At 42.3% G+C, this 25,985-nt stretch overlaps 1 protein-coding gene across 11 annotated transcripts in view; it reads left to right on the top strand.

Moving 5' to 3' along the window:
- Nucleotides 1-9,953, top strand: part of KLHL13 (kelch like family member 13) — an 88,062-nt gene extending 78,109 nt beyond the window's left edge. For all 11 annotated transcript variants that reach the window (XM_042027636.1, XM_042027597.1, XM_042027609.1 and 8 more), the window contains 2 exons: nucleotides 1,727-1,840; nucleotides 3,428-9,953. In XM_042027636.1, the coding sequence (XP_041883570.1) occupies nucleotides 1,727-1,840; nucleotides 3,428-3,915 (602 nt within the window). In that variant the 3' untranslated portion in view covers nucleotides 3,916-9,953. The remainder of the gene's footprint in view (nucleotides 1-1,726; nucleotides 1,841-3,427) is intronic.
- Nucleotides 9,954-25,985: the final 16,032 nt, after the last annotated feature.

Here is a 25,985-nt window from a genome sequence, read left to right as displayed (position 1 = left end):
AAAAAGCAGAAATTTAGTGTGTTTTGCCTTATATCATGAACCTAATGTTCTGGAATGGCACTTTTCTGTATTTCATAAATTTAAATTTCAGCTCCTGTGTGGGGAAAAGCTGAAGTAAATCCAGTGTGCTGTAACAATTTAACAATTCTTATGTGCAAAACAGATTTTTTTATTTTTCACTTTTAGCCTTAGATGATGCTGAACTGATTGTCAAACAGTATTTCTAACATTGGAACTGGAAGCTTCTATTTTCAGTGTGTGTACTTGAGACGCTAATTGCATGGAATTACACATGATCATCCCATTTTGCAACAATAAGGAGGTTATGCATCAACTAAAAGAGAATTTAGAAGGTCACTCTAATGTGCTCTGTACTAATTTTTTCATGACTAGGGATTTTTTGTTCTGTAGTCTGAGACCACAGCTATACTTCACTCAGCCAAAATGATCCAGAGGATGTTTTTAAAACAGCTTTGGAGTTTGGGTGTGGTGTCTTATATTCACTATGTAAGTGTTACTGTGTGATGTTCTTTACTCGTCTGGTCCATAATTTTGCAGGTTTAAACTAACACTAACTAGATCCTGCCTTTATAATAGCAAGTTTTTCAGATTCTAAGGGTATTTTTTTCTCTCGGTTGATGCATAATCTTGCACTCTTAAGTCATCATCACTGATTCCATAGAGCTGACTCAGATTTTCTGCCCTTGATTCAATAAAAACCTTGTTTTAGAGCAAATAAAATGCCACTTTTAAAGACAGATTCGATTTTTCTATGTTTAGTTCATTAACATCCAACAGAGTTTAAGCAGTCTTTATTTTAATTATTTAAAATGAGATTTGTCTTTAAGATAACTTAATTATTGACAGTTGCTCTGTGCATCGTAAAGTCACTATATTATGGGGTTTTTGAGGATCTTGTGCCCCTCTGATCATACTGTAGTATTCAAGCTGCCAACACCTAGAGCTTGCTCCGTTACTGAATCTGCTTTCTATTTGTATTCTCTGTGGTTGTTGCACACCCTTTTCCTGCAACCTGCATCTCTCCCACCTTACATTGAAGAGAGGTTTTCTTCTCAGGAATCCATTTTGCACTGACTCCTGGGCAAGGGTTTCTTCTTAACTTAGTACTGTCTTCTGTGATTTCTGATCTGATAAATCCCTTGATAATTTTAACATTCCAGCTCGCAAAGAAAACGGCACAAATAGAGTTATACATCAACACAGGCACTGCTTTTCTCCTTTCCAGATTCAGGGATGTTTCATCTCTTTTTTTTTTTTTTTTTTTTTTTTTTTTTTTTTTTTTTTTTTTTTTTAAGGGTGGCTTTTGTAAATTGATGTGGTGACTTGCATATGCTGTGCTGTATATTGCTGCGCAAATCCTTAATAAAACCCTGCAATACAATAGAAAATTAGTCAGCAAGGGGTAGAGTGTTCTGTCAGCAAGTTTGCTGATGGTACAACCCAGCTGGACAGGATCCTGTGCAACCTGTTCTTGGTGACCCTGCTTTAGCAGAGGGGTTGGACTAGATGTTTTCCAGAGGCCTTTTCCAACCCTATCTGTTCTGTGTTTCTGTGATGGTGCTCAACAATTCCCTTGAGACTTCCTCAGCTGAACAGTGTTACTTGTTGGCACTTCCTCTGTGAATGTTTCTGCCAGTGCACTGTGCTCAGCACCAAACTGCCGTGCTGGCTTCAACACTTTTATGCTCTCATTTGTTTCCAACAGCCACTGTGGAATGTTACAACCCCAGAATGAACGAGTGGAGCTACGTTGCAAAAATGAATGAACCCCACTATGGTCACGCTGGAACCGTGTATGGGGGGTTAATGTATATTTCAGGTAAATCATGCCTGTGATATCATCTCTGTGAAACAGAGTTTCTTATCTAACAGTTACTTATCTAACTTTTTCTGTTTCAGCAGCAGATAGTACAAATTAGTCTGTGGTTGCAGTAGGATTGCCATGGTATCAGTAGTGATGCAGTTTCATATGAAGCTGGTCAAACAGCACATATACTGCAGGTGCTGACAAAATTGTTGTAGATAATATTATTAGTAATTGAATAGCTCTGAATTTCAAAGCAGTTACTCATTTTACCAATCAGAATAGTTTTCTGTAGCCACATACATAAATTTATATAGTAATATAATTAAATATAATATTGTTATAATATATTTTATTATATTATAATTATGTGTAACAGTATTAAATAATTATATAATTGTATTATAATATAGCAATGTAATTCAACACACCCTCCCTATAAACTTTGGAAAGCACTGGAAATTGTATTACTTTAAAGAACAACTTTTGCCTTCATGGAGGTAATAGAAAGGGCTAAGTTCTCATGTTAATCATAGTATGTAAGTGATATCTGTACTTTCACTGGTTTTTTATTTGGAATTTGCTTGGTCCTGTATGTCACTGAGGTTATAGTTTCATTCAATTTTTTTCCAAATGAGTTGTCGGAAAATCTGCTATTAGCTTAATTTTTAAAGAAGATTCAATCTGTCTGTCAGTGATCATTGCAGAGATCACCGGCCTATATTCTCCTACTGAAATTTTAAAGTATGTTGTCTTAAGAACTAAACTGAAATTCAGGGCAGGAGGTGGGACAAGGTTGCTTAGCTGACAAGAACTGGTGGGGAGATGTGCTGGCACAGCTTGATTTAGAGGCCCTTGTGCCAGTAGACTAGGTTGAATTTGTTTTAGAATTTACTATAAGGTACAGGTGCTTATTTTTCTGGAGCAAGTCCATTGAACTCCTATTGCTGTGCTGTTACCAGTTGTGTTTTGTCCATTTTGCTTGTTTTACTGCAGGTGATACATGAATATGCTGTCTGCTGTGTGTTTTTCATGTAGATCCCACAGATTTTTCTTTTCCTTTTGTCCTGAAGCCTCTCCAAATGCTTTTGCAGGGAGCTATGGAGAAAGCAAATGTAGAGGGAACCATACGTAACTATTAACAGAAGAATATCTAAAATGTGTGTCCTCTATTCACTTGAACTTGTTAAAAAAAGTTTTCTCATGAAAATTCTACTATGTGATAGGACTACTTAAAACACAGCAGCATAGTATCAGAATTTGAAAGGGAAATGGATTCTTTATAGTGAGAAACAAAACTAGCAAAATGAATGAATATAAGCCAAGAAATAATTTTGCAAGACAGAAGCATAGGTAACAGTTTTTTGTTCCTTTAATCTGCCAGTATAAATTGTGTAATGAGGTGCAGTGTGAGACATGGCTTCTGTCCATATTCCCATTTAAAGGAACAAATGTCATTTGAAATGGAGTACTTCTGTGATAGTAATCTAAGCTAGAGTGAAAAAGTTTTAAGGAAGATGGAATTCTTTCAGTAAAATGTATTTTTTTGTTACCTAATGTGTATTAAGGTGAGCACTACTCTAATGTGTTTTGTTTCTCTAGGGGGAATTACCCATGATACTTTCCAAAAGGAACTCATGTGTTTTGACCCTGACACAGACAAATGGACTCAGAAAGCTCCGATGACGACAGTCAGAGGTCTGCACTGCATGTGTACTGTAGGAGACAAGCTGTATGTTATTGGTGGGAATCACTTTAGAGGAACAAGTGATTATGATGATGTTCTAAGCTGTGAATATTACTCGCCAACTCTAGACCAGTGGACTCCAATTGCTGCCATGTTACGTGGGCAAAGTGATGTTGGGGTTGCTGTCTTTGAAAATAAAATCTATGTTGTTGGAGGATATTCTTGGAATAACCGGTGTATGGTGGAAATAGTTCAGAAGTATGATCCAGAGAAAGATGAGTGGCATAAAGTATTTGACCTTCCAGAATCCCTTGGTGGCATTCGAGCCTGCACTCTCACTGTTTTCCCTCCAGAGGACAATACAGGGTCACCGTCTAGAGAGTCTCCTCTTTCAGCACCTTAGAACCATCCCTTGACTTACGATGTTGTAGTAACACCTCTGCAGTGCATCATGGGGTCTATTATTTTTCTTCAGTAGTTTCTGTTAGGCTTAGCCTACAGCATTTCATACAATTACTGGAAAAAAAAAAGACTTTGACATTATTTGTGCTGTTTGTTTGGCCTAGAATGTCTCTCAAGTGGTTAACAAAATCTATGTACTCGCCCAAGCCAAATGTTTAACAAATGAGAGGGTATTGTCTATAAAATGTATGATCTAGGTACGTTATTAATGTTGTATGTTGGGTGTGAAGTACCTTATAGCTTACATTTGGGAGCCCAGTGAGTCAAATTTGAAGACTTTGTATTGAACATGTCACTAAATTTCATGCCGAAATCCTTCTTCCTTTCGTTTTTGACTGCAGATTACAAGGGTAGGTAGACCACATCAATGTGAGCTGTCTGAAGGTTGCCAAGGGACCTGAGCTACCTCCCTCTTTTCACAGAGTATTTTTGACATATCTGTTTACCCACCTGACGTTGTGGGTGCTTTCAGAGCATATGAAGTTTCTTAGGGAGAGGGAAGAAATAAAATAATTTTAAAATATTAGCACTGTACAGGAGCAGACCTTGTAGAGGCCAGGAGTTTTTTATAACATATATCGAGTGTTTTTCCTGAATCAGTTGAGTGATGCTTCAAACAAAACATCTTAAACATGTGTTTTCTAATTCTTTTTTTGTTTTTTCAGGTATTGGCTTCCGCTTGCATGGGAGCACACACTATTAACAAATGGGAATTCAGTACAGCTGTGAATTCTGTTGTATGGCTGTACTGAATATAGGTAGTTAAGGGCTAGAAATGGTAACTTAAGCCACTGAGTTTGACCAAATGGTTCCATCAGATCAAATTTAATCTACCTTTTCTCCTTTGCTGTTGAGATAACTTGCATAATGTGTCCTCTGTATAGTCTCAGTTAATAAGGTTATTTAGCACAAAGTGCAGCTTCAGCAAGAGAGCTACTTTTGCTCAGTGAAGCTGGACTACCACATTTTACCTTCCTTAGTTCAATAAAACTTTTAACGGCAGTTACCCAGTCTAAGCTACCTCATTAATGTATTTGGTTTTCTTCCTCTGCCTCACTGTCTCCAGGATACGCATTACGTATATCTGTGTGGGTAGATGAATTTGCTAGGAAACCAATGCAGAAGTGATAATGAATGGGTATTTTTGACCTACTTTTAAGAAATTGTTTTGGTCTGATGTGTTCATTTTATTGTTAGGGACTGATGAAAAAACAGTCTTAATGTTTTTTCCTTGGAGAACTGCTTATGTGTGCAGCTGTGCAAATTCACAAGAATCTTTACATGCTCCAAAATACAATGCACTGCTGAGAAACTGCAGCTCTGATTATGCCATTGTGCTTGTTCTGAACTTCCCATCATGTTACAAGTAATTTTGCTAATGAACACAGTCACAGGGGTATCTTCTGGGGAAAACTGTTTAAACCAGCTTATTGTATTACCTATTAACAATAACCAAGTAAAGCTTAATAGACTTTTGCTGGGAGTTTGCTATTTGTGTTTTGTCCCTGCTTGGTGCATCAAGCAGCAGGATTACTCTGGTGTCAGTTTTGGAAGTACTGATATTTATTTACTCTTTATGCAGTTTACTAGTAATGGTCACTACCAAAATCTATGTGTAAGCTTTAGGTTTCATAATTGTTTTGGTTAAAATCAAAAGCAGTTCTTCCTCTAAAAAAATTGAAGTCTTAATTCCATGTGGTTGTGCAAGGTGTTGTTGTAGGTGGTATAGTGGCGCCAGTGGATACTCCTGGAAACTGGCTAGTGAAGATAAATTGACTCATCTAATACTAAGTATTAGTATTAGATGAGTCTGCTCTTCTAAGAATACTCTTCTAATGCTGTGCAAAGCACTGGATAGAAAAATATTGCTTTGTCGTTTAAGGATTTGTCAGTTATTTAAGTGTCACATCTACTAATTTTTTTTCCCCGCTCAGAGACCAGATTTTAGACCCTGCTAGAGTTTAAGTACCCTGAAATCCGTATTCAGTGTCTCTTTTATTAATTAAACGGAAAAGTGTTTGAAGGAGTTGCAATTCCTTCAGGATAGTGTAAATATATCCTGCTGTTTGTATGCTGAGGATGGGGGACACACTGTTTAAAAGTGGGTATCTTCACTGGTATTCTCTGTTCGGAAGAAGCTTAATATGGGTTCTGATCATTCTGAGGCGGTTTAAAGTCAGGATGCCAGTTTTGTGTCTGAGTCTTGAATAGCCAGGAGCTGGTATATGGCCACAATGTTGAGATTTTTTTTTTAAGTGACTCATTGTCTGTTACACGTAAAGTGGAATAATTATTTTTGAACATTTTGTCATCCGTGGATTAAATGTAGTGCTTCAATCAAATTAATCTTTGGTTTTTTTTTTTTTTTTTAATTCCCTCCAGATTAAAGTGTTTATAATGACATTAGTTAACATTTACTCATTAGGATTGAAAAGCAAACATCAAAGACTTGCTCAAAACTGCAAACTGGTTTCTTCTGTAATGTAGTATAAAATGACTTGATGCTCATTGCATCTTTCTTAACCATAGCATAAGAAACCCTTTCCGTCTCTGAATCCACAGCTGTAGGTATACATATGGATACAGCAAATACCCATCTCTGTTTCCAGTCAGGCTGCCTCTTCATAAATCTTCAATTCTTTCATTTTGCAGTTGTAGTACCTAAATCAGAAAAGCATCTGGATAAAAGGCAGTTATAGCTATTTGACTTGAATGAAATAAGACTACATGGTGTGCCAGCTGGGAGGGCCACGGGAGCTGTCTGCCATCTCCCAGTGATGCAGACACAGACTGCAAAATTCATTCACACTTTGCTTTTTTGGTGCCCAACTAGCAGCAAATGTAAAAAGTGCTCACTTCCATATACAATTTGCCCAAAGGCCCATCTGCAAGACCTAGCACTCTGACTCCAGACATCTGAGATGACATTTCCCTTGTTCTGTGTTTTGAGATAGGACAAGAATGATGGGGAAGAAGACCTGGGAAAATCCAGGTTATGTAAAGTTTCTTTGCCCTGTTCACATCAGAGAGTTGATTATCTATAGATGTCCATTTTTCTGTGATTCTCCTCCCCTTAGAAAGTTGTAAAGTCCAAGAGCCTGGTCCAGGGAAAGCAATTCCTGCCAAGACCCAGCCAATCTCATGGCTTCTTGGGATAATGGAGTTGTGCTGACGGGGTGAGCACTGGTGCAGCAGAATGTGGCTGTCTGACAGCCTGGCTATGGCTCTAGAGGCCCCTTGTGTGAAAGAATCACTCTACCTGTTCTCAGGACAAAAGTGTGATGTTTTCTTATAAACAGTGCAGTTTTTAAATTCCCCATTCTGTTTCTGAGGGGTGGGATCTCTAAGGAGTAACATTTTAGTAACAGTCTGAAGCTCAAACCAGTAGTCTGGTTCTTTAGTGGAATAATGGAAATCATGGATTAGGGCACTTTGCATGCAGATAAATAAACTTCTCCCTAAAGGCTTACAGTCTTAATCTGATGGGCTGGTTGGACATCAAAAAATAATTCGATACCACAGCAACAAGTGCAGTACAAATGTCTGGAGAAGTTTGTAACCAAAGAGTTGGGGATGATTTGATCAGGAAAGATCATAGCACTTTTCTTTGCAAAGTTCATTCTGCCTACCAGAATCGTTGTTCCTTCTCAATTTGCCCTCCAGCTGGTGATTGCCTCACCTTTATGCTGGTGTCTGACTCTGCTGGTCACTGTTTTTTTTAATCCTTTGGTTTTGTAGCTGACATCTGTTACTTCCTCTGCTCCTGGTAAGAACAGATAAAAGCTGAGGCTTTTTTAGTGGCACTGTCATTATGTCAAGGGAGAAGATAGCCCATTGTTGATAAATGTATTCGTAATTCCGCTTGTGCATTCTTGGAAATATATAAGCAGTTTTAAGATAGTAAAAGGTATGTGCATGTTGCAGGAGTAAAGCCGTTTCCTCCTGGCTTGCACCTTACGTGGTGTGTGTGGGGTTGTGTGCAGTGGTTACCCAGAGATCTGGAGGGAGAGTCAAGCTCTCATGTGGCACTTTATGCTTTCCATACTCTGTAAAAGTGTTCTTTACTTGCACACCATATGTAGTTTATTGGGTATTTTTTCTTTAGTATTTTAGTTTAAATGTGAATAATGATTCTTTGTGTGCAAATGTGGTCAGAAAAAAAAGTCTTAAAGGGCAGAGTTATACTTTGCTTAACTGATGAATTTTTTGGTCCTGTGAGTATTGCAGGACCCATTCAGCTGTGAGAAGCTGATTGCAGTTTGAGAGCAAGCTAGGAAATTCGGATGGCTTTCCTGCCTGTCACCAGTTCACATGTTCTTGTTGCCAGTCTTTTACAGGTCATTAAGTGAACTTCTCAGTCCTAAGGCTCCATATTTTGATGTCCAGCTCTGTTGGACCTGCTGATTACCCACTCTGGGGAAAACGTGGTGGGATGTGTTTCACAATCTATCTTACTGAAACAACATGGCTAGTTTTTTTCAGGAGTTCCACCATCAGTGACACACAGGAGTCCTCCAGAGTTCTTTAATGACCTGGTAGTTTGTATAGATGATGTAGCCCAGATAACCTGGGAGTGGTGCTACAGCAGGAGCCATGAGTGGCTGACATTCCTGAGGGGATGGTCTCCAACTATATGTATTATTTTGGCTCAAGTGCTGTTTTTTTTCCCCATCTTTGGGAGTATTTATTGCTGCTGTCTGAGTTTTAAACTTTTTATTCATTAAATGAGTAATGCCTCTTTGAGTCTGTAGTGGGAGCAAAAGGTTCAGGTGGCTCTTTCAGAGCTTCATGTTATTAGTCTATCTACATAGTTATTAAATCCTTTCTATTTGGAGCTCTGTTTCCTAACCATTTAGAAGAAATTGGTTTGCAGTGTGAAAAGATGTCAGATGAAAATGTGTGTGTGACTGGAACAGAAAGGCATATTGTTTTAGACTTTTTTTGTCATGATTTAGAGGTTAGTTTGGACTTGGAGCTCCCACAGATTGAATAGGGAGTGAGATATATATATATATATATTTTTTTTTTTTTTTTTTTTTAATAACTTATAGTTGGCTTAAGTGGGTCAAAACTCAGTTGTTTGTACCTGCTTGCACTCTTGGCTGGCTGGTTGCTATATTCTCCATCAGACCACAGCATTCTGTGCTGTCTGCATCTGTTCCCTTGTGTAAGAGCATCTCCTGTCTTCCCTGCTGGCTGTTGATCGAGTTCCAAAATAAATCTGAGCTTGGATTCTTCTATCTAAAGTACCTGTGGAGCTAAAGAGCATGTGGAGCTGTGGATTGAGGGCCATGGCTTTGACATTTAATTCCCCACCAGCCCCTCACTGCTTTGCAAGATGTTCCCCAACCCAGCTAAAATCTGTGTGCAGGATGCAAATCTCTCAGGCTGAAAATTTTAGTAACCTGGGCGTGTAAAGACCACCCAAGTGTCCTCGTCCTCTTTTCAAGGAGAGTTGTGCACTTGAGCTACTGAGTGCTCTGGAAGGGGGCAGACACGGGAGCTCCTTGGGTAACTATACTTTTTTTTGGCCTTTGATTCTGCTCTTTCTTCTTTGCCCAGATGGAGATCTTGGGAGGGAAGGTCAGGATTTGGTCACACTTTCCAGCTCTCAGTAGAGAGCAAGCTTGTTTATTCTCATCTGTCAGTACAACACTGCAGGAAAAAGAACTGTAGGAGCAGTTCAGATTTTAAACATTGTGTCACAGAACAGTATTAATTAATAAAGGAAAAATTAGTCTGTTTTAACCTGTGTTCCTCATAACCGGGATTGGTCCAAAATACTTGGCTTCTGTTGAATTAACAACTTTGCCTTTACCTCCCTTGTTCAACATTACTGTAAAAAAAAAAATGGCTTGGTTTCTTTTCCATTTGTTTTTCATTGCTTGTAACCTTTTCTTAGAAATGTGGAAATAATTTTCCTTAAATGTTTTATGCACCGAAATAAACACACCACTGATCACCTCCCCATGTTTCTTACTCAGTGCCTGCCAAGTGTATCTTTTCATATTTTTACCCAGATGTTTGACAGCTGTCAATAAACACCATTACAGAGTCATAAAATTCCTGCTGATGGGTGCTGCATTTTTAGTCATCTCTTTTCTTAAACACTTCTGGAAAAAAATTGCATTGAAGAACAGGCCTGCCCTGTTTCATACATTTAAATGGAGATTGTTTTGGCCTGTGCTTAACTTTAGTTTTGAATATTTTAATCTTTCAGATACATAATTGCAACAAGTGCTTACAATAGCTATTTTATGGAGTGTGTATTCCCTGCTTGTACATGGACGAAGCACTAGGTGGTGAGGTTTCCTTGGCCCCTGCCTCCGAAAGACTCTCATTGAATGTGATGTTCTTCCATCTTCAGGGTAACATCCTTGTGTAACTGAAGAACCTCTACCAGGGTCAGGAGCAGTGAACTTAGAAGGAAAATCAAAGCAGCTTCCTAACTACAGTTAAAGCACAGCTCAAGTTTCCAGAAAGGGGAGAAAGAGCTGCTGTCCCTTAGGCATGTTTTGTCAGGAGTTGAGGATATTAGCAATGAAAGGATTGTTGCTGTAATTAAAAACAATTAAATAAATCCCTACGTCTGTCCCCAAAACAGAGAGAGATTGCTTCTGTTGGTATACCACACTATTAATATTTGACTTTGTGTATATATGGGATGTCTCAAGTGCTCATATCACATAAGTGATGCCCTAGTTCCCATTAGTCACAGTGTTTTCTATCTAGTCAATTCTGAATAATGTTTTAAATTAACATAGACTATTAGAGGGTACACTTTTCTGGGTTTTTCCTAAGCCTTTTTTAAAGAGGGTTTATGTATCTAGTTTTTTCAGCATTACTGCATTTAATCAAACCCAGGAAACATGAAATGTCAGGTTTTGTTTCATCATTCAGGTCTTTTTGGAGTTTCTGCTGTTCCTTTTCACTTTACAGAGTTTTAAGGAGGGGATGTTTCTTCCTGTGGCAAGAAGAAACAAAGAAAAGGAAACATCAAATGCAACTGAATAATAGTGTCTGCTGTCAGCAGCTCTGCCATTTGGGACAATTTTATGATTTACAAACCTGTCAAATTTATCTTGTCTAATAACCCAGAAGGTTTCCATTTGGCCTGCAGTGACACAGTGCTGACAAAGGAAAAAACCAAACATCTTTGCATTATTCCCCTGCTCTGTGACTTTAGTCTTACACTATGGAATAACAACGCGTACTCACCTGCACTGAGGCACCAGAGCCTCAAATCCCATCCCTGCTCCTCTTGGGGGGGATGGGTCCAGTCCCCACTGTGACAGAGCTGCCCAGAGCAAGGGGCCATCCATGGCCACTTCTGCCCCAGCTGGGCTCCAGCCTGTGGCTCTGGGAGGCTGAAGGTCAGGGATGGAGTGTGACTTTGGGAAGACAAGTGCTGCTGTGCCTCTCTGAGCAGGGACCAGCAGGGCTCCAGTGTGGGCAGCAGAGCCATAAAAATACTTTCATCCAGCTGCATGGAGGAAGGATTTCTTTCAATCTTTGATTGTTCATCAGAATACTTTGAATCTTGGCTCTCCAAAGTGTAGGACAAATATGAGCTGCAATCATTGCATGTTGAGGTCACTAAGAGCACGTCTGAGTGATCTCATCTAATTTTAGCACTCATCAGCCACTGGTTTTGGAGAGAGTGGGGATTTATCCCCCCCTTCAGTTTTCTGCCAAGGCCTTAAATATTTCTCAGACCTTTTGTGAGTCTGATTCCAGGCAGGTTGGGCCCATGCAGAGGTTTAAGTAGTTAGGGACATGATTGAGACCTCTTCGTGTCACCAAGCAGGTGTCCTATACTTAGGGATGCTGGTGAGAAAAAAGCTGCAACACTTTGCTCTCCCTATCTTTACTTCCTTTTCAAAGAAAACCCATCGTAATTGTAAACTAGCATTTTCATTTGACCAGGCTTCAGATCGGGAGTTTTAAAAGATGCCTCACATTCTTCATCTCGCTCTTAATTTTTGCTGTCTTTTCGAAATTAAGATGAATTTTTTTTTTTTTTTTTTAATACCACGTGGCATGCGAGACCAGTGCCATTTGATAAACAGCTGCAGCTTGGAACTTAGGGTTACCACAGAAGTTACACTTCTTAAAGAATCACATTTCATTTTCCTCTTCCATATTTATACACTTATAAATGTGGGCTTTCTGGAATTTAGATAACTTGATAGAGATGATGTGCCATATGGTCTTTAGGACAAATTCCAGCTTCATTAACAGTTCACTGGCTGAAGGGAATAGCAGTTAGTCTTTTATTCAGTCTAAAATCAGCAAACAAACTAAAAATTACTGGAGTTTCTTTTTACAGAAGCCTCTGCTCTGAATCTTCTCCCTATGCCCCACACAGTGCTGACTTTACAGCATCAAACCAGTAGACCCTGTGTTCATTGTTACTGCTTTGCCACTGGAAATGGGTCAGGATTAAGAAGAAGAATCTCAGTGTGTGCGACGCAAATATGAAAGCTAAGAGGCAAGTGAAACCTCTGTATTGCTAAATCTTATGGGCACCGTGCTGGGAGTGGAGGGAGGGAAGAAGCCGTGAATGTTGTAGCTGGTGGGCAAAACCAGTTACCTAAGTGCAGGAGTGTCATGAACCTCCAGGGAGAGGTAATGTCCTGCAGGATGGTTCCTCAGCTTCCCAGTAACCAGCACTGCCATTTGTTCAGGTTCTGGATGGGGATGTGGGGAGAGCAGGGCCAGAGTCTGGGAGGGGCACCCTTGGCCTGGCCTACCCACGGGCTGGGTGTGTTAATTTAACACAACCTGGACTTTTAGTGGGGGTGGAGGAAGGCATGGAGGCTGCTTCTCAGAGAGAAGCTCCTCGGAACTTCACTATGTCCAGCAGAACCAATCCCTGAAAGCTCTGACAATGGACACATTGGCTGGCCGAATTAGAGAAGTTGGTAACGCCTCTGTGGTGACATACTTAAGAAAGGAAAAACCGTGGGAAGCTCTCTTTCTTCTTCCGAGGGGGTGGTGAGGTGGGGGCCTTCCAGAGGCTGGGACCGCACGGCCAGGGCCCTCCTGAGGCCGAGAGTGGTGTGGCTGGGGCTGCCTGTGCGGTGCCAGCACAGACCATGCAGCCGGGGCTGCCCATGCCATGCCGGCAGAAACCACGTGGCCAGCGATGAAAACATGGTGAACAATTCCCCGATATGGAGCCCAGACGAAATCAACCTTTTCAGCGCAGTGAAGCTCTGTAAGAACTTTTTCAATTGATGGAACTTGAGAACAAACAAACCTACAGACACCAACTTTCTTCCAAGTCAGAGAAAAAGTGAGGACGTGTGAAGAGAACCAACATGGCGGCACCAAGGTCAGTGAAAAGAAGGAGAGGGAAGAGGTGCTCCAAGTGCCGGAGCTGAGATTATTCTGCATGCTGTTGTGAGGACTATAACACAGCAAACTGTTTCCCTGTAATTCATGAGGTGCATGGGGGGACACAGAGATCCACTTGCAGCCTGTGAGAAAGAGTACTCACTCTGGAGTGCGTGGTTACTGAAAAGGTGTAATCTAGTGAGGAACTTGAACGGAGAGAGAGGACCCTTGCTTCCAGAGATAGAGAAAGAGAACCCTTGTTTCCAAACTAGAACAGCTTATCCTTAAAAGACTAAACCCCATGAATTAAAATGACCCACACTAGGCAGTTGTGGGAAGACTACTTGGCCTGTGGGAAGGACTCATGTTACAGCAGGTTGGGCGGGCTGCTGTTTGTGAAAGTTAAAACCACACTGGAAAAGTTCCCAGAGAACTATTTCCTGTGGGAAGGATCCCAGAGCACAGCAGAAAAAAGAAACTCTTTTCCTTATGTGTACTGAAGAAAGATTTTTAAGAAGTGAAAGACTGACCAAAACCCCCATGTTTTGTCTCCTTGCAAGGTCGGTGGAAAGAGGGAGAGACTGGGAAGGAAAGGTGTTCTAAAGGTTTATTTTAGTTTTCATTACCCTTTTTACTTTTAATTCTGGTAATAAATTTTCTTTATACTGTTTAAGTTTTGAATCTGTTTTGCCTTAAAGTGTTTTTCCCCTAATCCTTATCTCAACTCAGGAAGTTTTTGTTTTAATTCCCCCTCCTCTGCTCAGCTATAGCAGAGGAAAATAAGGGAATAGTTTTTCGTAGGTGTCTGGTGCTTAGCATCAAACCACGATACTGGGTCTTGGTCAGAGGGTATGATACATCTTTATTTTCTGAGTTCTGTTTGCTGGAGGAAGACCTTTCTCTTTCCTGTTTCTTTTCTAAGCCACCTGGGAAGTCTGTATTCCCTTACACATGACATGGGAACAAATAATTTATTACACTCTTCTGAAGCTGGTTATCAGCTAAGGTTTGAAAGACTTGTTTTCTCCAACTGTTTATTGATACTACTTTTTGTTTTTTCTTAAAAGCCCTAACATCTTGTGATCTACCTGAAGGTGGATGGGGGATCAGGTGACATTTTTGATGTCAACAGCAAAGACTGTGCTGTCAAGTGGCTGTATTGGCCACACACAGAAGGCATAGGAGAACCTCATGACCACTTGTCATTTTATGAAAACAGCTCTTGAACTGCTGCAACTGGGTTCATCACAAGAGTAAGTGAATGAAACTCTGCTGTGATCAAGTATCTAGTGTGGTGCAGGCTTCCCCTCCTGGTTCTGAACTCATCCCTGTTGGTTAACGCCTCTGCAAAATGCTGTGCATGGCTGCTGTGATGTGAACCATCAGCCCCTGAACCCACCTGTGCTGTTCTTGCTGAAAGTGGGATGCCCCTTGCTCAACTTCAGGTTTCTACACCCTAACTGTGGACTTTATCCATGTGATTTGACAGCCTTCAATGAAAACACTTCACCAGAGTAGTAAGTAAAGCCGTCTGCCCAGGCCTGAGACCCCATTGTCTGCAGATCCTGGACAGCACATTCTCAGATGTGTGCTACTGATGGGTGGATATTGGATGGCCTCGTGTGCCTTTCAAAACTGGGGAGTAATATTTTGGAAAGACCCCATCAAATGACTGTAAAGTAGCTGCTTCTTTGGATGTACCTGTTGCTTGATTTGGGGGATGGTTGAGAAGCCATAGCATCGTAATGTGAAGACCCTGGCAAGAGAGATTCCAGGTATCTGAATTTGCCAATGCCAGAGATGCTCATTTAGGTTTGTTAGAAAATTCCTCTGTTTTTTCTTTGTCCTCCCAGTCCTGACCCCTTTGCCTGGAAAACACACAGATGACTCCATGTCTGACAGCTCTGAATACTTGGAGGGGGGCGTTTCCCCACAGGCAGCTCTGCTCCTGCGGCTCAGAGCAGCTGTGGGACTGTGCTCCTGTTCCCATAGCACTGCTGAGGTGGCACCAAGGACAAGGTCACAGCACACAAGCTGAACTTCAGTAATTTTTGTAACTCTGCTAATGAAAGTGGAACTGAGCTGGAAATGTTCCTGTCTGAAAGAGCTGGGCTGCAGAAAACCACCCACTTTTTCTCTGTAATTCAACAGAAACTGGGTTTGCTCCTAAGTGCAGCCAGTTTTGAAACCAACCCTTGTCTGGACTTGCAGGGGTTAATGCCCATCTCCACTGTCAGATGGAAACTTCCAGGGCTGGTAGGGATGATGGAGCCTGCAGAGGAGCTCACAGGCCCCTTGCGTTTTGTCTGCTGTGCTGTCTGCTCTGTATTTAGGCTGTCTTGTCTTGCTAATCGCATCACATCTGTCAGCTCTCTGTGGCTAGAAACAAATTGTAAACAAGATGTCAAGGTGGAGTGGGATGAATTGTTTTAAAAAGGGGGAAAAAAATCAAACCATCTTGAATGGCTAAAAAAAATTTTGAATGGGTAAACAGTAGCTGAATGTTCCTTTAAAAAATTATTTTTAGTGCATGCTTCATTATAGCTAATGGATGATGGTTTATACATGAACATTTGATTGTAAAGATGTGCACCATAGTGGCAAATCTTAAGCAGTTTCATCCCTTCTTCTTCTCAGGGCCTGTAGCAAGTGCTTTACCATTTTTCCACTGTTAAGACACTGGAAAGGGCTGCAGCAGTTTAGTAGCAACTTGTTCTTGCAAACAGTACAACCCCACCAAGCAACACCAGCAGCATTTACCCTGTTCATGCCTTGCAAAATGCCTGATATTTCTGTGCTTTGTTTACCAGGTTTGCCCAGTAGCAGGACTCTGGTAATATGATCACAGACATTATAAGAGAAAATATGTCCTTTAGGCACACAGGAAAGATTCACAGTTTACTTATTCAGTAAAAGTTACTTCGGTTACTAATTAGAACTAATTTTATTTACTTCTTAGAATTTCTATCACCAATAATTGTATGTTCACAGCTGAAGAAAGTGATGAACAGGAAGGATGTAACAGGGGAACTGTTTTTCCTCAGTTGAAGAAGATGCAATGTTAAATACTCAAATGCTATGGTTTATGTTTATTTAAGGTCCAATTCCCTTCCAGCTCCAGTGAATGATGTGGAACCAGGTGAAATGTCTGTGTGTGGGCCACAGATCAGATTTACATATCTTGATGGAAAGCTACTTCAAATAATTTTAGGCTTAGAAAACAAATCTGGAGCACGTTCCCAGCATTACTATAGGCATATGAACAAGTTTTGGTTGTGGCCATCACCAAACAGGGAGTGAACCGTTTTCACCAAAACAATTTGATAAAATTACAGGTAAAATGAGTTTTATGAAAGCTACAGTGATTTTTAAAGAAGCGTTAGGAAAAATACTGCTTATCTTTCAGCCTGTTTGGAAGGTTCTTAGGGTTTTGCTGCTTAAGGATGGTGGAGGCCAGGGAAGCACTCAGGTCTTTAAATGCACTTTGGCAAAGCTGCTGGTACCTGAGATCTTCATACCCCTCTTGGGGCACAGCGTCCTCCAGGCAGGGGAGCATCTCGCCTGCAGCCTCTGCTTCCAGCTGTGACAGGGACTGGATTCAACAATTCTGGGCTGCCTCTGGTGTTACCAGCTGCTCCTTGCTGAGCTGTCCTTTTGGGTTGCATGATGGACAGAGAGGGAGAAAGGGAGATCCTGACCAGCCCTGTGACCAGCACACTCAAAGGAAGTGCTTTGTATAGTCTTAAGAATTCCCTGTTGTTGCTTTCACACTTCTGTAAACATGCAATTTTTTAGCAAATTGAGCCTTTATGTCAAAGGGCAATGCAGGCCTCATGCTGCATCTCACAGGCTGGAGAACTTCTGCAGGAGTGATGTGACAGCATGGAAAAATTCAACAAGAAAGTGCCTGTAATTCAGGGCCAGTGTCTTGTGATGAAGAGACACTGGAAAGCTGTGACTTAAACAAGAACTGAGCCTGACGCAGGTGTAGTGCTCTTCAGTGAAGTGGTGATTCCAGCTGGCACAACCCTGCCAGGTCTGTGCAGCTCCCGTCAAAGACCTCCAAGATGTGCCATAAAGGGAATAAAAGGGTGTAGCTGTGGGTACGATGCATGGTCTGAGCACAGGGAGGGGTAGGCGCTAATTTATACCTGCACAAGATTATTGCTGGGTTTCGCGTGTGGTGGTCTGGTGGTTCTTTTGTATTATCACAAGAAAATAACGGATTGCTCTTACTGTTTTTACCCCACAGAAAAGCAGAAAGCCATCGTTCAGTTTCTTTGATGTATTTTTCATCTATATTAGTCTGTGCTGTTGTATTAAATAAGAGTAACCATGATTTGCTGATGAGAGTCACTGTATTCCCAGGGACAAACCAAGAGTATTTTTAGCAAGGGGATAGACTAATGAGGTCATCGAGAGGATATGTGGTTGAATTAACTATTGCTATTTAATATACAGACATTTTGCAAAGGATTAGACATTGTAAATCCAGTGGCCTTCCCAAGTAGGATAAATATCACTTTGAAATTATGTTTATTTGTCCACTCTTGACTTTTATGTCATTTAGTGTGTCTAGCCATACTATTAGTGACTTACATCAGGAAAGGCCTGCTGTGACCTTACAATACACAAACCTCTAGACAGTTCCTCTTTATTCTTCCCTCTGGGCAGTCTGTTGTTCAAGAATAAAGGCTTGGCATAAAGGAAAAGAAAATTTACCTGTACCAGTGGGGGAAGGAGGGGGAAAATCAAAGGCTATCTTTATGTGTAGAAGAGCCCTTGAGGCTGATGGTCTCAGAAAACGTGGATGTGTCTGATGGCCTGGAGCCCCCTGAGCTCAGGATCCAACCTATCTCAGAGAAGGTTCTGAAGCTGCCATTGTAGAAATTAACCTGCTGTAAGGCCAAGACATCTCTGGTGAAATAAAACTAGGAATGGGGATTAAAATACTTTCTTAAAAGTAATTAAATCCAGAAGTTTAGCAGTAACTGCAATATGGGTTAATTCCCAGTTGGAGTTGCTTCTCACTAAGCATCTGATGGCGTGAGAGCTGACACACAGCGTTCCCATCAAACTGCACTAAATGAACTCCTGATGGCTTTTCTCCTCCAGCAGGATTAAAGCTGCCTCCCCCAAATTAAAGCTGCCCTTTTTTCATGTAAGGAGTGCAGCAGCAGAGCTTGCTGGGGGGTGAGCAAGCTGATCAAATGACTAATCACCCTCAGTTGTGGAAATGATCCTTGAGGGCTTGGTTGCAAATGCTCAGCGGTGATGAGTGCATCTACCTACAGCAGAAGGACCATCAGAGTCCTGGAGCACCATGGCCTGGCATTCCAGAGAGTGAGGCCTCAGGATCCCAGCTGTCCCTGGGAGGAACAGATCTGTTCTTCTGAGACCCCAGTCCTGGGGGAAGAGGCTGCAATTAAAGGACCCATCCCTGTCCATGGGGAGCAAGAGTCCTGGCTCTGGGAGAGAGTGGAATATGGAGATCACTGGCATGGCAGACTCAAGGCAGCAATCTACCACAACTGCCATCATGAGGGGCACAAGCAAAGGGAGCAAAGTCACTGGGAGCGTGAGTTTTAAAAAATGTCAATATGTTCTCAAGGTGAGAGTTTGCTTTATATAATTGCTCTGGGGCTCCAGTGGTCCTTTTGCTTAAGGTGGCTGCACTTGTCATTGCTAAGGAATTGGTAAATAACCACCACTGTGATATTTCTTTGTGTCTGCACAGACACAAGCTGCTCCTCTGCAGCTGCTGACTTGGATGGAGCCTGGGACTTCAGCAGGAAAAATGATGAAAGGACCTGCACTGCCCAGGCTGCTCTTCGGGAAGTTCATGGGTACACATTAAAACATGAAAATCCCAGCAAGCTGCCAGCTCAAGCAATGCCTGTGGGATCTTTGGGAGGAAAGTGCAGTGATCAGTCATCCATCATTGTGTAGGGTTTTGCTAAGATAATTTTAATTCTCCTTCTTCAGGTGAGGAGACCAGAGCTTGTGAGAAGGATGGTGTGAGCAGGGTCACCTGCTGCCTGCAGCAGGGAGAGCTGACCCAGCTGTGCAGCTCTGCAGTGGGAGGCAAGATTGAGTCTGCCATGGTGGGAAGGAAAAACCAGAATATGTTAGAGATCTAAAAAAGTGAAGGGAAAAGGAGAGCAGTAACAGAAGAAAGGAAGCCTTCAACAAAAAGGAAAGATGTGCAGGGGAGAAGGTTCTTTGATATCTTTCTGAGAATGTCTCAGGTGATGGGCACATGAGGCATCATGCCCTCGGCCCTCAGATGCTCCCCCTCTGGCATAGCATGGCACCAGCTCCCAAATCATGCTTAGGAGAGTCTCAGTGCTCTGGGATTTCTGATCTGTGTGTTGGCAGTTCTAGGGAGGACAACTACTGTGGGCACACAGTGGGCAGTCTGCACCTTCCCAGTGCTGGAGCTGGGAGCAGAGCTGAGCCCTCTGGTTCCCTCTGGTTCCCTCTGGTTCCCTCTGGTCTCTGCACTTGCCGTGGTTGTGAATCTCAAACCTCAGGTCATAGTGATGTTGTCATAGACAACAAAAAGTGGTAATAAAGAAAATAAATCAGTGTCAAAAGCCATGGTTCTAATTGCTCATATGCAGTATGACACCCCAGAATTGTAATTAACAATTTCATTTTCTCTGGCTGACCACAGATAGGAATTCATTCAAGTAGCAAGGAAGGAGTTAAGTGTTAATTTTATAATAAGGAAAGGCTACTAAGGATTTAAATTAGATTTTTAAATTAAGTATAAACCTGTAAAAAGTCTTTCTGAGTGTTCTCAGTTTCTCTCCTTGATAATTCCCTACAGCAATAAAATAAAATGGTATTAAGTGTCTGGCAAAGTGCCAAGGCACTACCCCAGTGCAGCAGGATAGGAGACAGCCCAAGCTGGGAGCAGCTGGAAGTGCTGGCAGGAGTAGGTGGGTTCAAGGTATGGCTTGGGCTGAGCATCATCCTTCATCCTCCACCAGGGCTGTACTTGGCAGCAAGGTATCGAGGCTGGCATATCAAGTTTTAAATGGAGCTTTAAAAACCCTTTCTCTAATGGAGCATCCGATTGTGATCTGATAATTAAAGATCATGGTCCTGGCAGCTCTGCCTGTGGAGAGGGAGGCAGACCCTGTGTGCCTCTGCTCACTGCTCTTATCTTCCTGGCCTGGCTGAGGAGACTTCAGCGACCTGAGTGCAGATAAGGACAGAAGAAAATTAAGATTTAGGAATTTCTTCTGGGACTTTCCTAGGCAAAAAGAGGTTTTTAATTGGTTTTCAATTCTGCAGCAGCCAAAGGTCTTTAATTAGATTTTACATCATTCTCCGTTATCGCTCTCCTTTTCTATGTTTAGCCCACTGTGATTTGGGTCTCTTTAAACAGCTAAAAATTCACTATTTGTCCTTGTTTCCAAAAATCAAGGTGCTGAGTGATGTCATGTGGATGCTAATCAGCAAGTGAATTGTTGAAACTTAAGCCTGCTAAAGCCAATGCCTTAGTCTAATGCTGCTATATTTAGCTTGTCTGGTACATGTAGTATTAAAAACCGGGTAACTTTATTTTCAATTTTGCTTTTTCTTCTTGCACTATTTAGCTGGCAAACTGGCTTTAAAGTTTTCATTTGAAGGTCCCCTTTTTTAACTCACTTTCCCAATTTATAAAATCTTTAAAGCAGCCTTACAAATATCCTGCTTTGCAGAGCTCTGCTGCAGCATCGACACTTTACAGAGTTAATATTGCCAAAATTACAAAAAATAAAAGTATGCTTGTATAATCCTTAATCAATTGGGTTTTTCAGTGGAGCTCCTGTTCTGCAGAGTGATACCTGAGACTGGTGGGTGCTGGCTTTCACCCAGGCTGGTGAATGGACCAACTCCAAATCCCATTCCCTATGCCTGGTGCCTGGGGCAGCACAGCCTCTGGGAGGTAAGCCCTGACCAACAACTTCCAAAATCAGTAAAAATGGTACTTCTGTCCTGAGCAGATGGAGGGTAGGACCAAACATCCATCAGTACTCTGCTACGAGTCCAGGTGGTGGATGATTGCTCAACTCCAGATAATATATTTGTTAAAATCCAACCAACCAAGTGTGGAACCACACTGTCATTCATCCTGTCAGTGAATATGAACTAACTCCTGAGACTAAATTATTTTCTGGGTGTTTCCATTGATTCATTTGGAATTACTAAGAGTGAGTGCTCCTCTGCTATATGCATGTTGTCAGGAAATAAACTTATTAGTAGATGGGGAGATTTGTCTCTGTATACTTATTTTTTCTATCCCCAGAAGCATTTTGATGCCCAAAATCTGCAATGGTTTTGGAAGTTGCTCTCTCCCCTTTGTTCACATCTGCATGTGGATGATGTGATGATGTGTCTTAGTAGTGCAGTTGTTCTTAATCATGGTGCAGGCAAAAAATGTGGGTGAATATGTGAGTGAAGATGATCCTGGGGGAGCTTCTTGGGACAAATGCTTGCTCAGGGGAACATCTCATCTTCAGCTAGAAGATGCAGCACCAACCTGGGGTGAAACTGCAGCTGCCAACACCTCTCCAGCACCATCCATGGACACCATGGATGCTGTTTTCCTACTTGTGACCAGCAGTGCCATTTTGATAATGCTTCCAGTCCCCACAGCTTACACAAAATCCTGGATTCCTTGGGCATTGGTCCCCTGTGCTGGACCCATGTTCCCCGTGCCTCTTCAGCTCCCAGTGCAAAACAGGAGACTAATCCTAATTGCAACAAGGGCTTATGTTAATAAATAAATTATAGTATAAGGGCTTTATCCAGAGGAGGGGAAAACCCCAAACCTGTGATTAAATCACATTAGTTCCACTATTTAAAATTATTAATCCATCTGCATGGTAGATGTTGCTGGCTTTGCTAGTATCCCTCGAAGAAAAGCCTTTACATGTGCACCTGGGTGCTGCAGGGTCTGAAGGGAGATGCTGCTGCCTCTGGCTTGTGGAATGGGACAGGCCTTGTGCTTTAACACTGTTGAACATAAATTAGATAATGAATCTGTGTTCATTAGTCAGTATCCGTGGCTATACAGTTTGTTCCACCCTTTCTCCAGGGTCTTGCTTTCCATGCTATCTGATGGATTTGCTTTCAGGATACCCCCAGTTCAGCACAGCTGCCTGCAATGCTGAACACATCTGGGCAGCAGGAAAAAGTTCCCTGAATTTGTCTCCACTCTTGTTCCAAGGAGGAGTTCACGTCTTACCAGTGCTCTCTGGGAGGTTCAGTGCTCTGCAACACCTTGATGGTGGCTTTGTTGCTGTAATTGTTCCAGGAGAGCAATTACATGCTGTCTCCCTGCCTGTGTTTCAGCCACTTATTACTACTTCGGGGATGCAGGGAGGATCAGCATTAAAATGGATAAAAATGTGCATTTGGCAAGGGAAAGGCTCTGGACTGTATGTGCAGTATGTTGTACAAACACTGTAGTGCAGCCTCAGAAAGGGCTGATGGGTGACCAAAGTGTCTGCAGTGCTGCTGATCTTCCTTGGGACTGCTCTAAGACATGAAGGGATCAGTTTGGAGGGTAGATTTCCTTGGACAAAATTAGCAAATAGAGTCTGCTGAGAAGTTCTGGACATTTTGCTTTCTATCCTGGGAAATGTTGTCAGAGGAGCGGATGCTCAGCAAAATCTGTTGCTTGATGCTGACTCCACAGCTGATCCAAAATAGCAGTAATCTTTCCATAGATATTTATAAAAGAGGTTTTCATGCTTTAAAAATCCTGTGGAAATACTTCTAATAATTTCTGTTTATGTCCTGTCTTGTAATTTTTTTTCTTTTTGGCCTTCTTTGAAAATTGTGGTATTTTCAGTTTAAAAATTCAGTGGGAAAGAGTGAAAAATGCCACCTGTTTTTCGTCTTTTTCTCTGTGAAAACTACAGTTTCTGATGAGCAGGTGTTCTCTACCAGATGAGAGAGGCTGGGTGGCTCTGCCTGCCCTTGGAAGAGCCCAGAAGTCTCTGTGCCCCAGATTGCTGCAGTTTGGGATCCTGCTCAGGTCCTTCAGCTCGCCTTAAAGTTGCAGAGGCATTGGGATGGTTTTGGAGGCAAAACCACCACCTCCCCTCAGCCAGGCACTGATCCTGCTCTGGGGATGTCCTGCAGTGGCAGTGAGCAGGGTGTCTGCATCCCCCATGCTGCATCTGGGTGTCAGGGAGCTCCTGTCTGAGCTTTGGTTCCCCAGCCCAGGGCTCATAGGGGTACAGAGGTGCTGCTGCTTTAGGAATGAGCTGCTGTTTGTCTCAGTGGACACTGTCAGGTGAATGGAGTGTGCGAGCACAATGACTCCAGCATAAATGGGAGAGCATTAAAATTAATGAGGTTTGTTCCTGTAATAGGTAGCTCATTAGGGTGAGTGCTAAGCTTGTCTCCTGTGGTGCTCTGGTCCAGAAGCTGCCCTGGCCAAGGCCTTCCTGGCACTGGGAAAGGACCTGCCTCAGCCCCCGGTGCCTTTCCTGGCTGTGCCACTGCTCCTGCTCACCCATGTCCTAGGTGAGCTGAGGAAATCCTGCACACTTCCAAGGGTTTGGTGTGCATAGGCAGGTGACAGCAGGGCCTCCTGGCTTGGTGCAAGAGTTCTGTCAACCCTGTGTAGACTAAATGCTTTGTACCAGCTGAGCCTTTTGCACCCTGTGAGAGAGAGCCCTTGAATAGGCTTCAGCATCTGGCATTACAAAACCCCTTTTTCCTCCACTGCCTGATTATTTAGAGGTGAAGTGTTTCTGGGAGGCAAATGAGAGCATCTCATACACCTTTTCCTGCACAGAGAAACTCAAAAGTCACCTGGGCCCCAGGCTCAGCCCCAACAGCAGCAATACACTGACCTGTGCAGGGCTAGTTAGCCTAGCATTAGCCTGAGCAGTGATTGAATGCTAAGTCACATGCACTAAAGACACTTTAGCAGCAATTCTGATGGCTCTTCAAGAGCAATAGTTCTGGTATAGTGGCTTTTGATTTGTTGCTGGCCCATACATCTCTCCTCTTCATTATGGTGGTAGAAATTGCTTCATTATAAACTATTTCACTGCAGCAGACTTAAAAAATTTTGGAATTAGAACCAAATTGCACTATTGATTGCTTTTTTGCCCCCTCATGTGGTGGCCAGTTAGCCTGCAGTACAAGGGACAGAAAGAGTTCTCAGTAAGACAGTCCCTGGTACCAGAGACTTCAGGTCATGGTGAGAAAAGAGGCCTCTCCCAGAATGCTTTGTTCTGTTATGGTAATCTACCCCAGTTCTGCTTCCCTGGTTGGCTGTTGACCACTCCACCCCCTTGCTACCTTACGTTTCATATCCTAGAAAGTTCTCCACTCCAAGTTCCCCCATTGGCCCTTGTCCCTCGCCACTCCCCCAGAGCTTCTCCATTGGTCCCTGGCACTTGCCCCACTCCCGTACTTAAACCTGAGCTTTGCTTTGTTCTCGTCTTTCCCTCTGGAATCCGTCACAATGTGGAAGCAATAAACTGCTCCTGTGGAAATCTATGCAAAGATCCTTCCTGCCTCTTTGCCGTCGACCCATATTACTGAGGCTACCCATGCGTTTGTGCGTGCACGCACGTATGTGTGTGGCTGATCCTGCTGAGCAGATTTGCTTTGGAGACGCTTTTTAGAGATCGCAACACCTCGCGCTCTGGCACAGAAGCTGCAGAGCCTGAGATAGCGATATCCCCAGGTCTTGAGTCTTCAGGAGCTGAAGTACATTTTTTATTCTTCCTTCACGTGGGCCTGGGTCAGTGATCACCTGCTCCATGTGGAGCAGAGCTGAGCCAAGCTGTGCCTCTTTGCAAGGCATTCTCTGTTTTATCTGTACCAGTCCCTGTGATGTCACCACCTTTTCTCTGAGTCTCAGCCTGACTGTTTCAAGGTTTTAGAAAAAGAAAAGCCTGGTAATACAGTGCTGTTTTACACAGGTTTGATGTTATGTCTCCCTCTGTAAGACAGCTCTTGCCTTGAACATGAGCCCGGCATGTTCCTTGAACACCACAGCTGCTTCATGGATCAGGATCCTTAATGACAACCATGAACTGGATTGTCATCACTGATAATGCCCTTGCTCTGAGACATCTCATTTCATCACAGCCTACTGGTAATCCCAGTGGAGCTGGTTCCTGCTCGTAATTCCCAGCCACTCCATCTTCAAGCAGTAACTCACTTAAGGAGATTTCACTGACTGCCATGCTCTGGATAGGTGAGGACAAGTGTGTTTCCCCAGTCCAACAAGGAAGTTTTCTTATAAGGAATCGTGTACTGTTGGTCAGGCATGATTTCCCATGGATGAGAGCACATATCATTTTTTTTTTCCCACTTGTTTTTGTCCTGTTGTTTTACAGATGATCATTACATTCTAACAGAGCAACAGAAATGCTGTTCCCCTAATCAGACTTACCACAAATGTCCAGCCTCCCCAGTACTGACAATTAGCAAGTGTTCTTCAGTTGAAGGTGATTGTCCAATCTGGGAACATCAATAAAGCAATAAGGTGATTAACAAAACACTGAAAATGTATGGATAAATCTGAAGCTGTCTGATCTGGCTCTCCACAAAGAAAGCAAGCAAATAATAAGGTTAGTCAGAGGACAGATTCATCACCATTGTGAAACCAAATTGGTTTTTATAGGATTATGTGATTGAAAAGAT

This window comes from Corvus kubaryi, unplaced genomic scaffold (genome assembly GCF_017639235.1).
Source record: "Corvus kubaryi isolate FWS band 111438036 unplaced genomic scaffold, C.kubaryi_AGA036_p1.0 130, whole genome shotgun sequence".
Lineage (NCBI taxonomy): Eukaryota > Metazoa > Chordata > Aves > Passeriformes > Corvidae > Corvus > Corvus kubaryi.
This window is presented reverse-complemented; position numbering and strand designations above follow the sequence as displayed.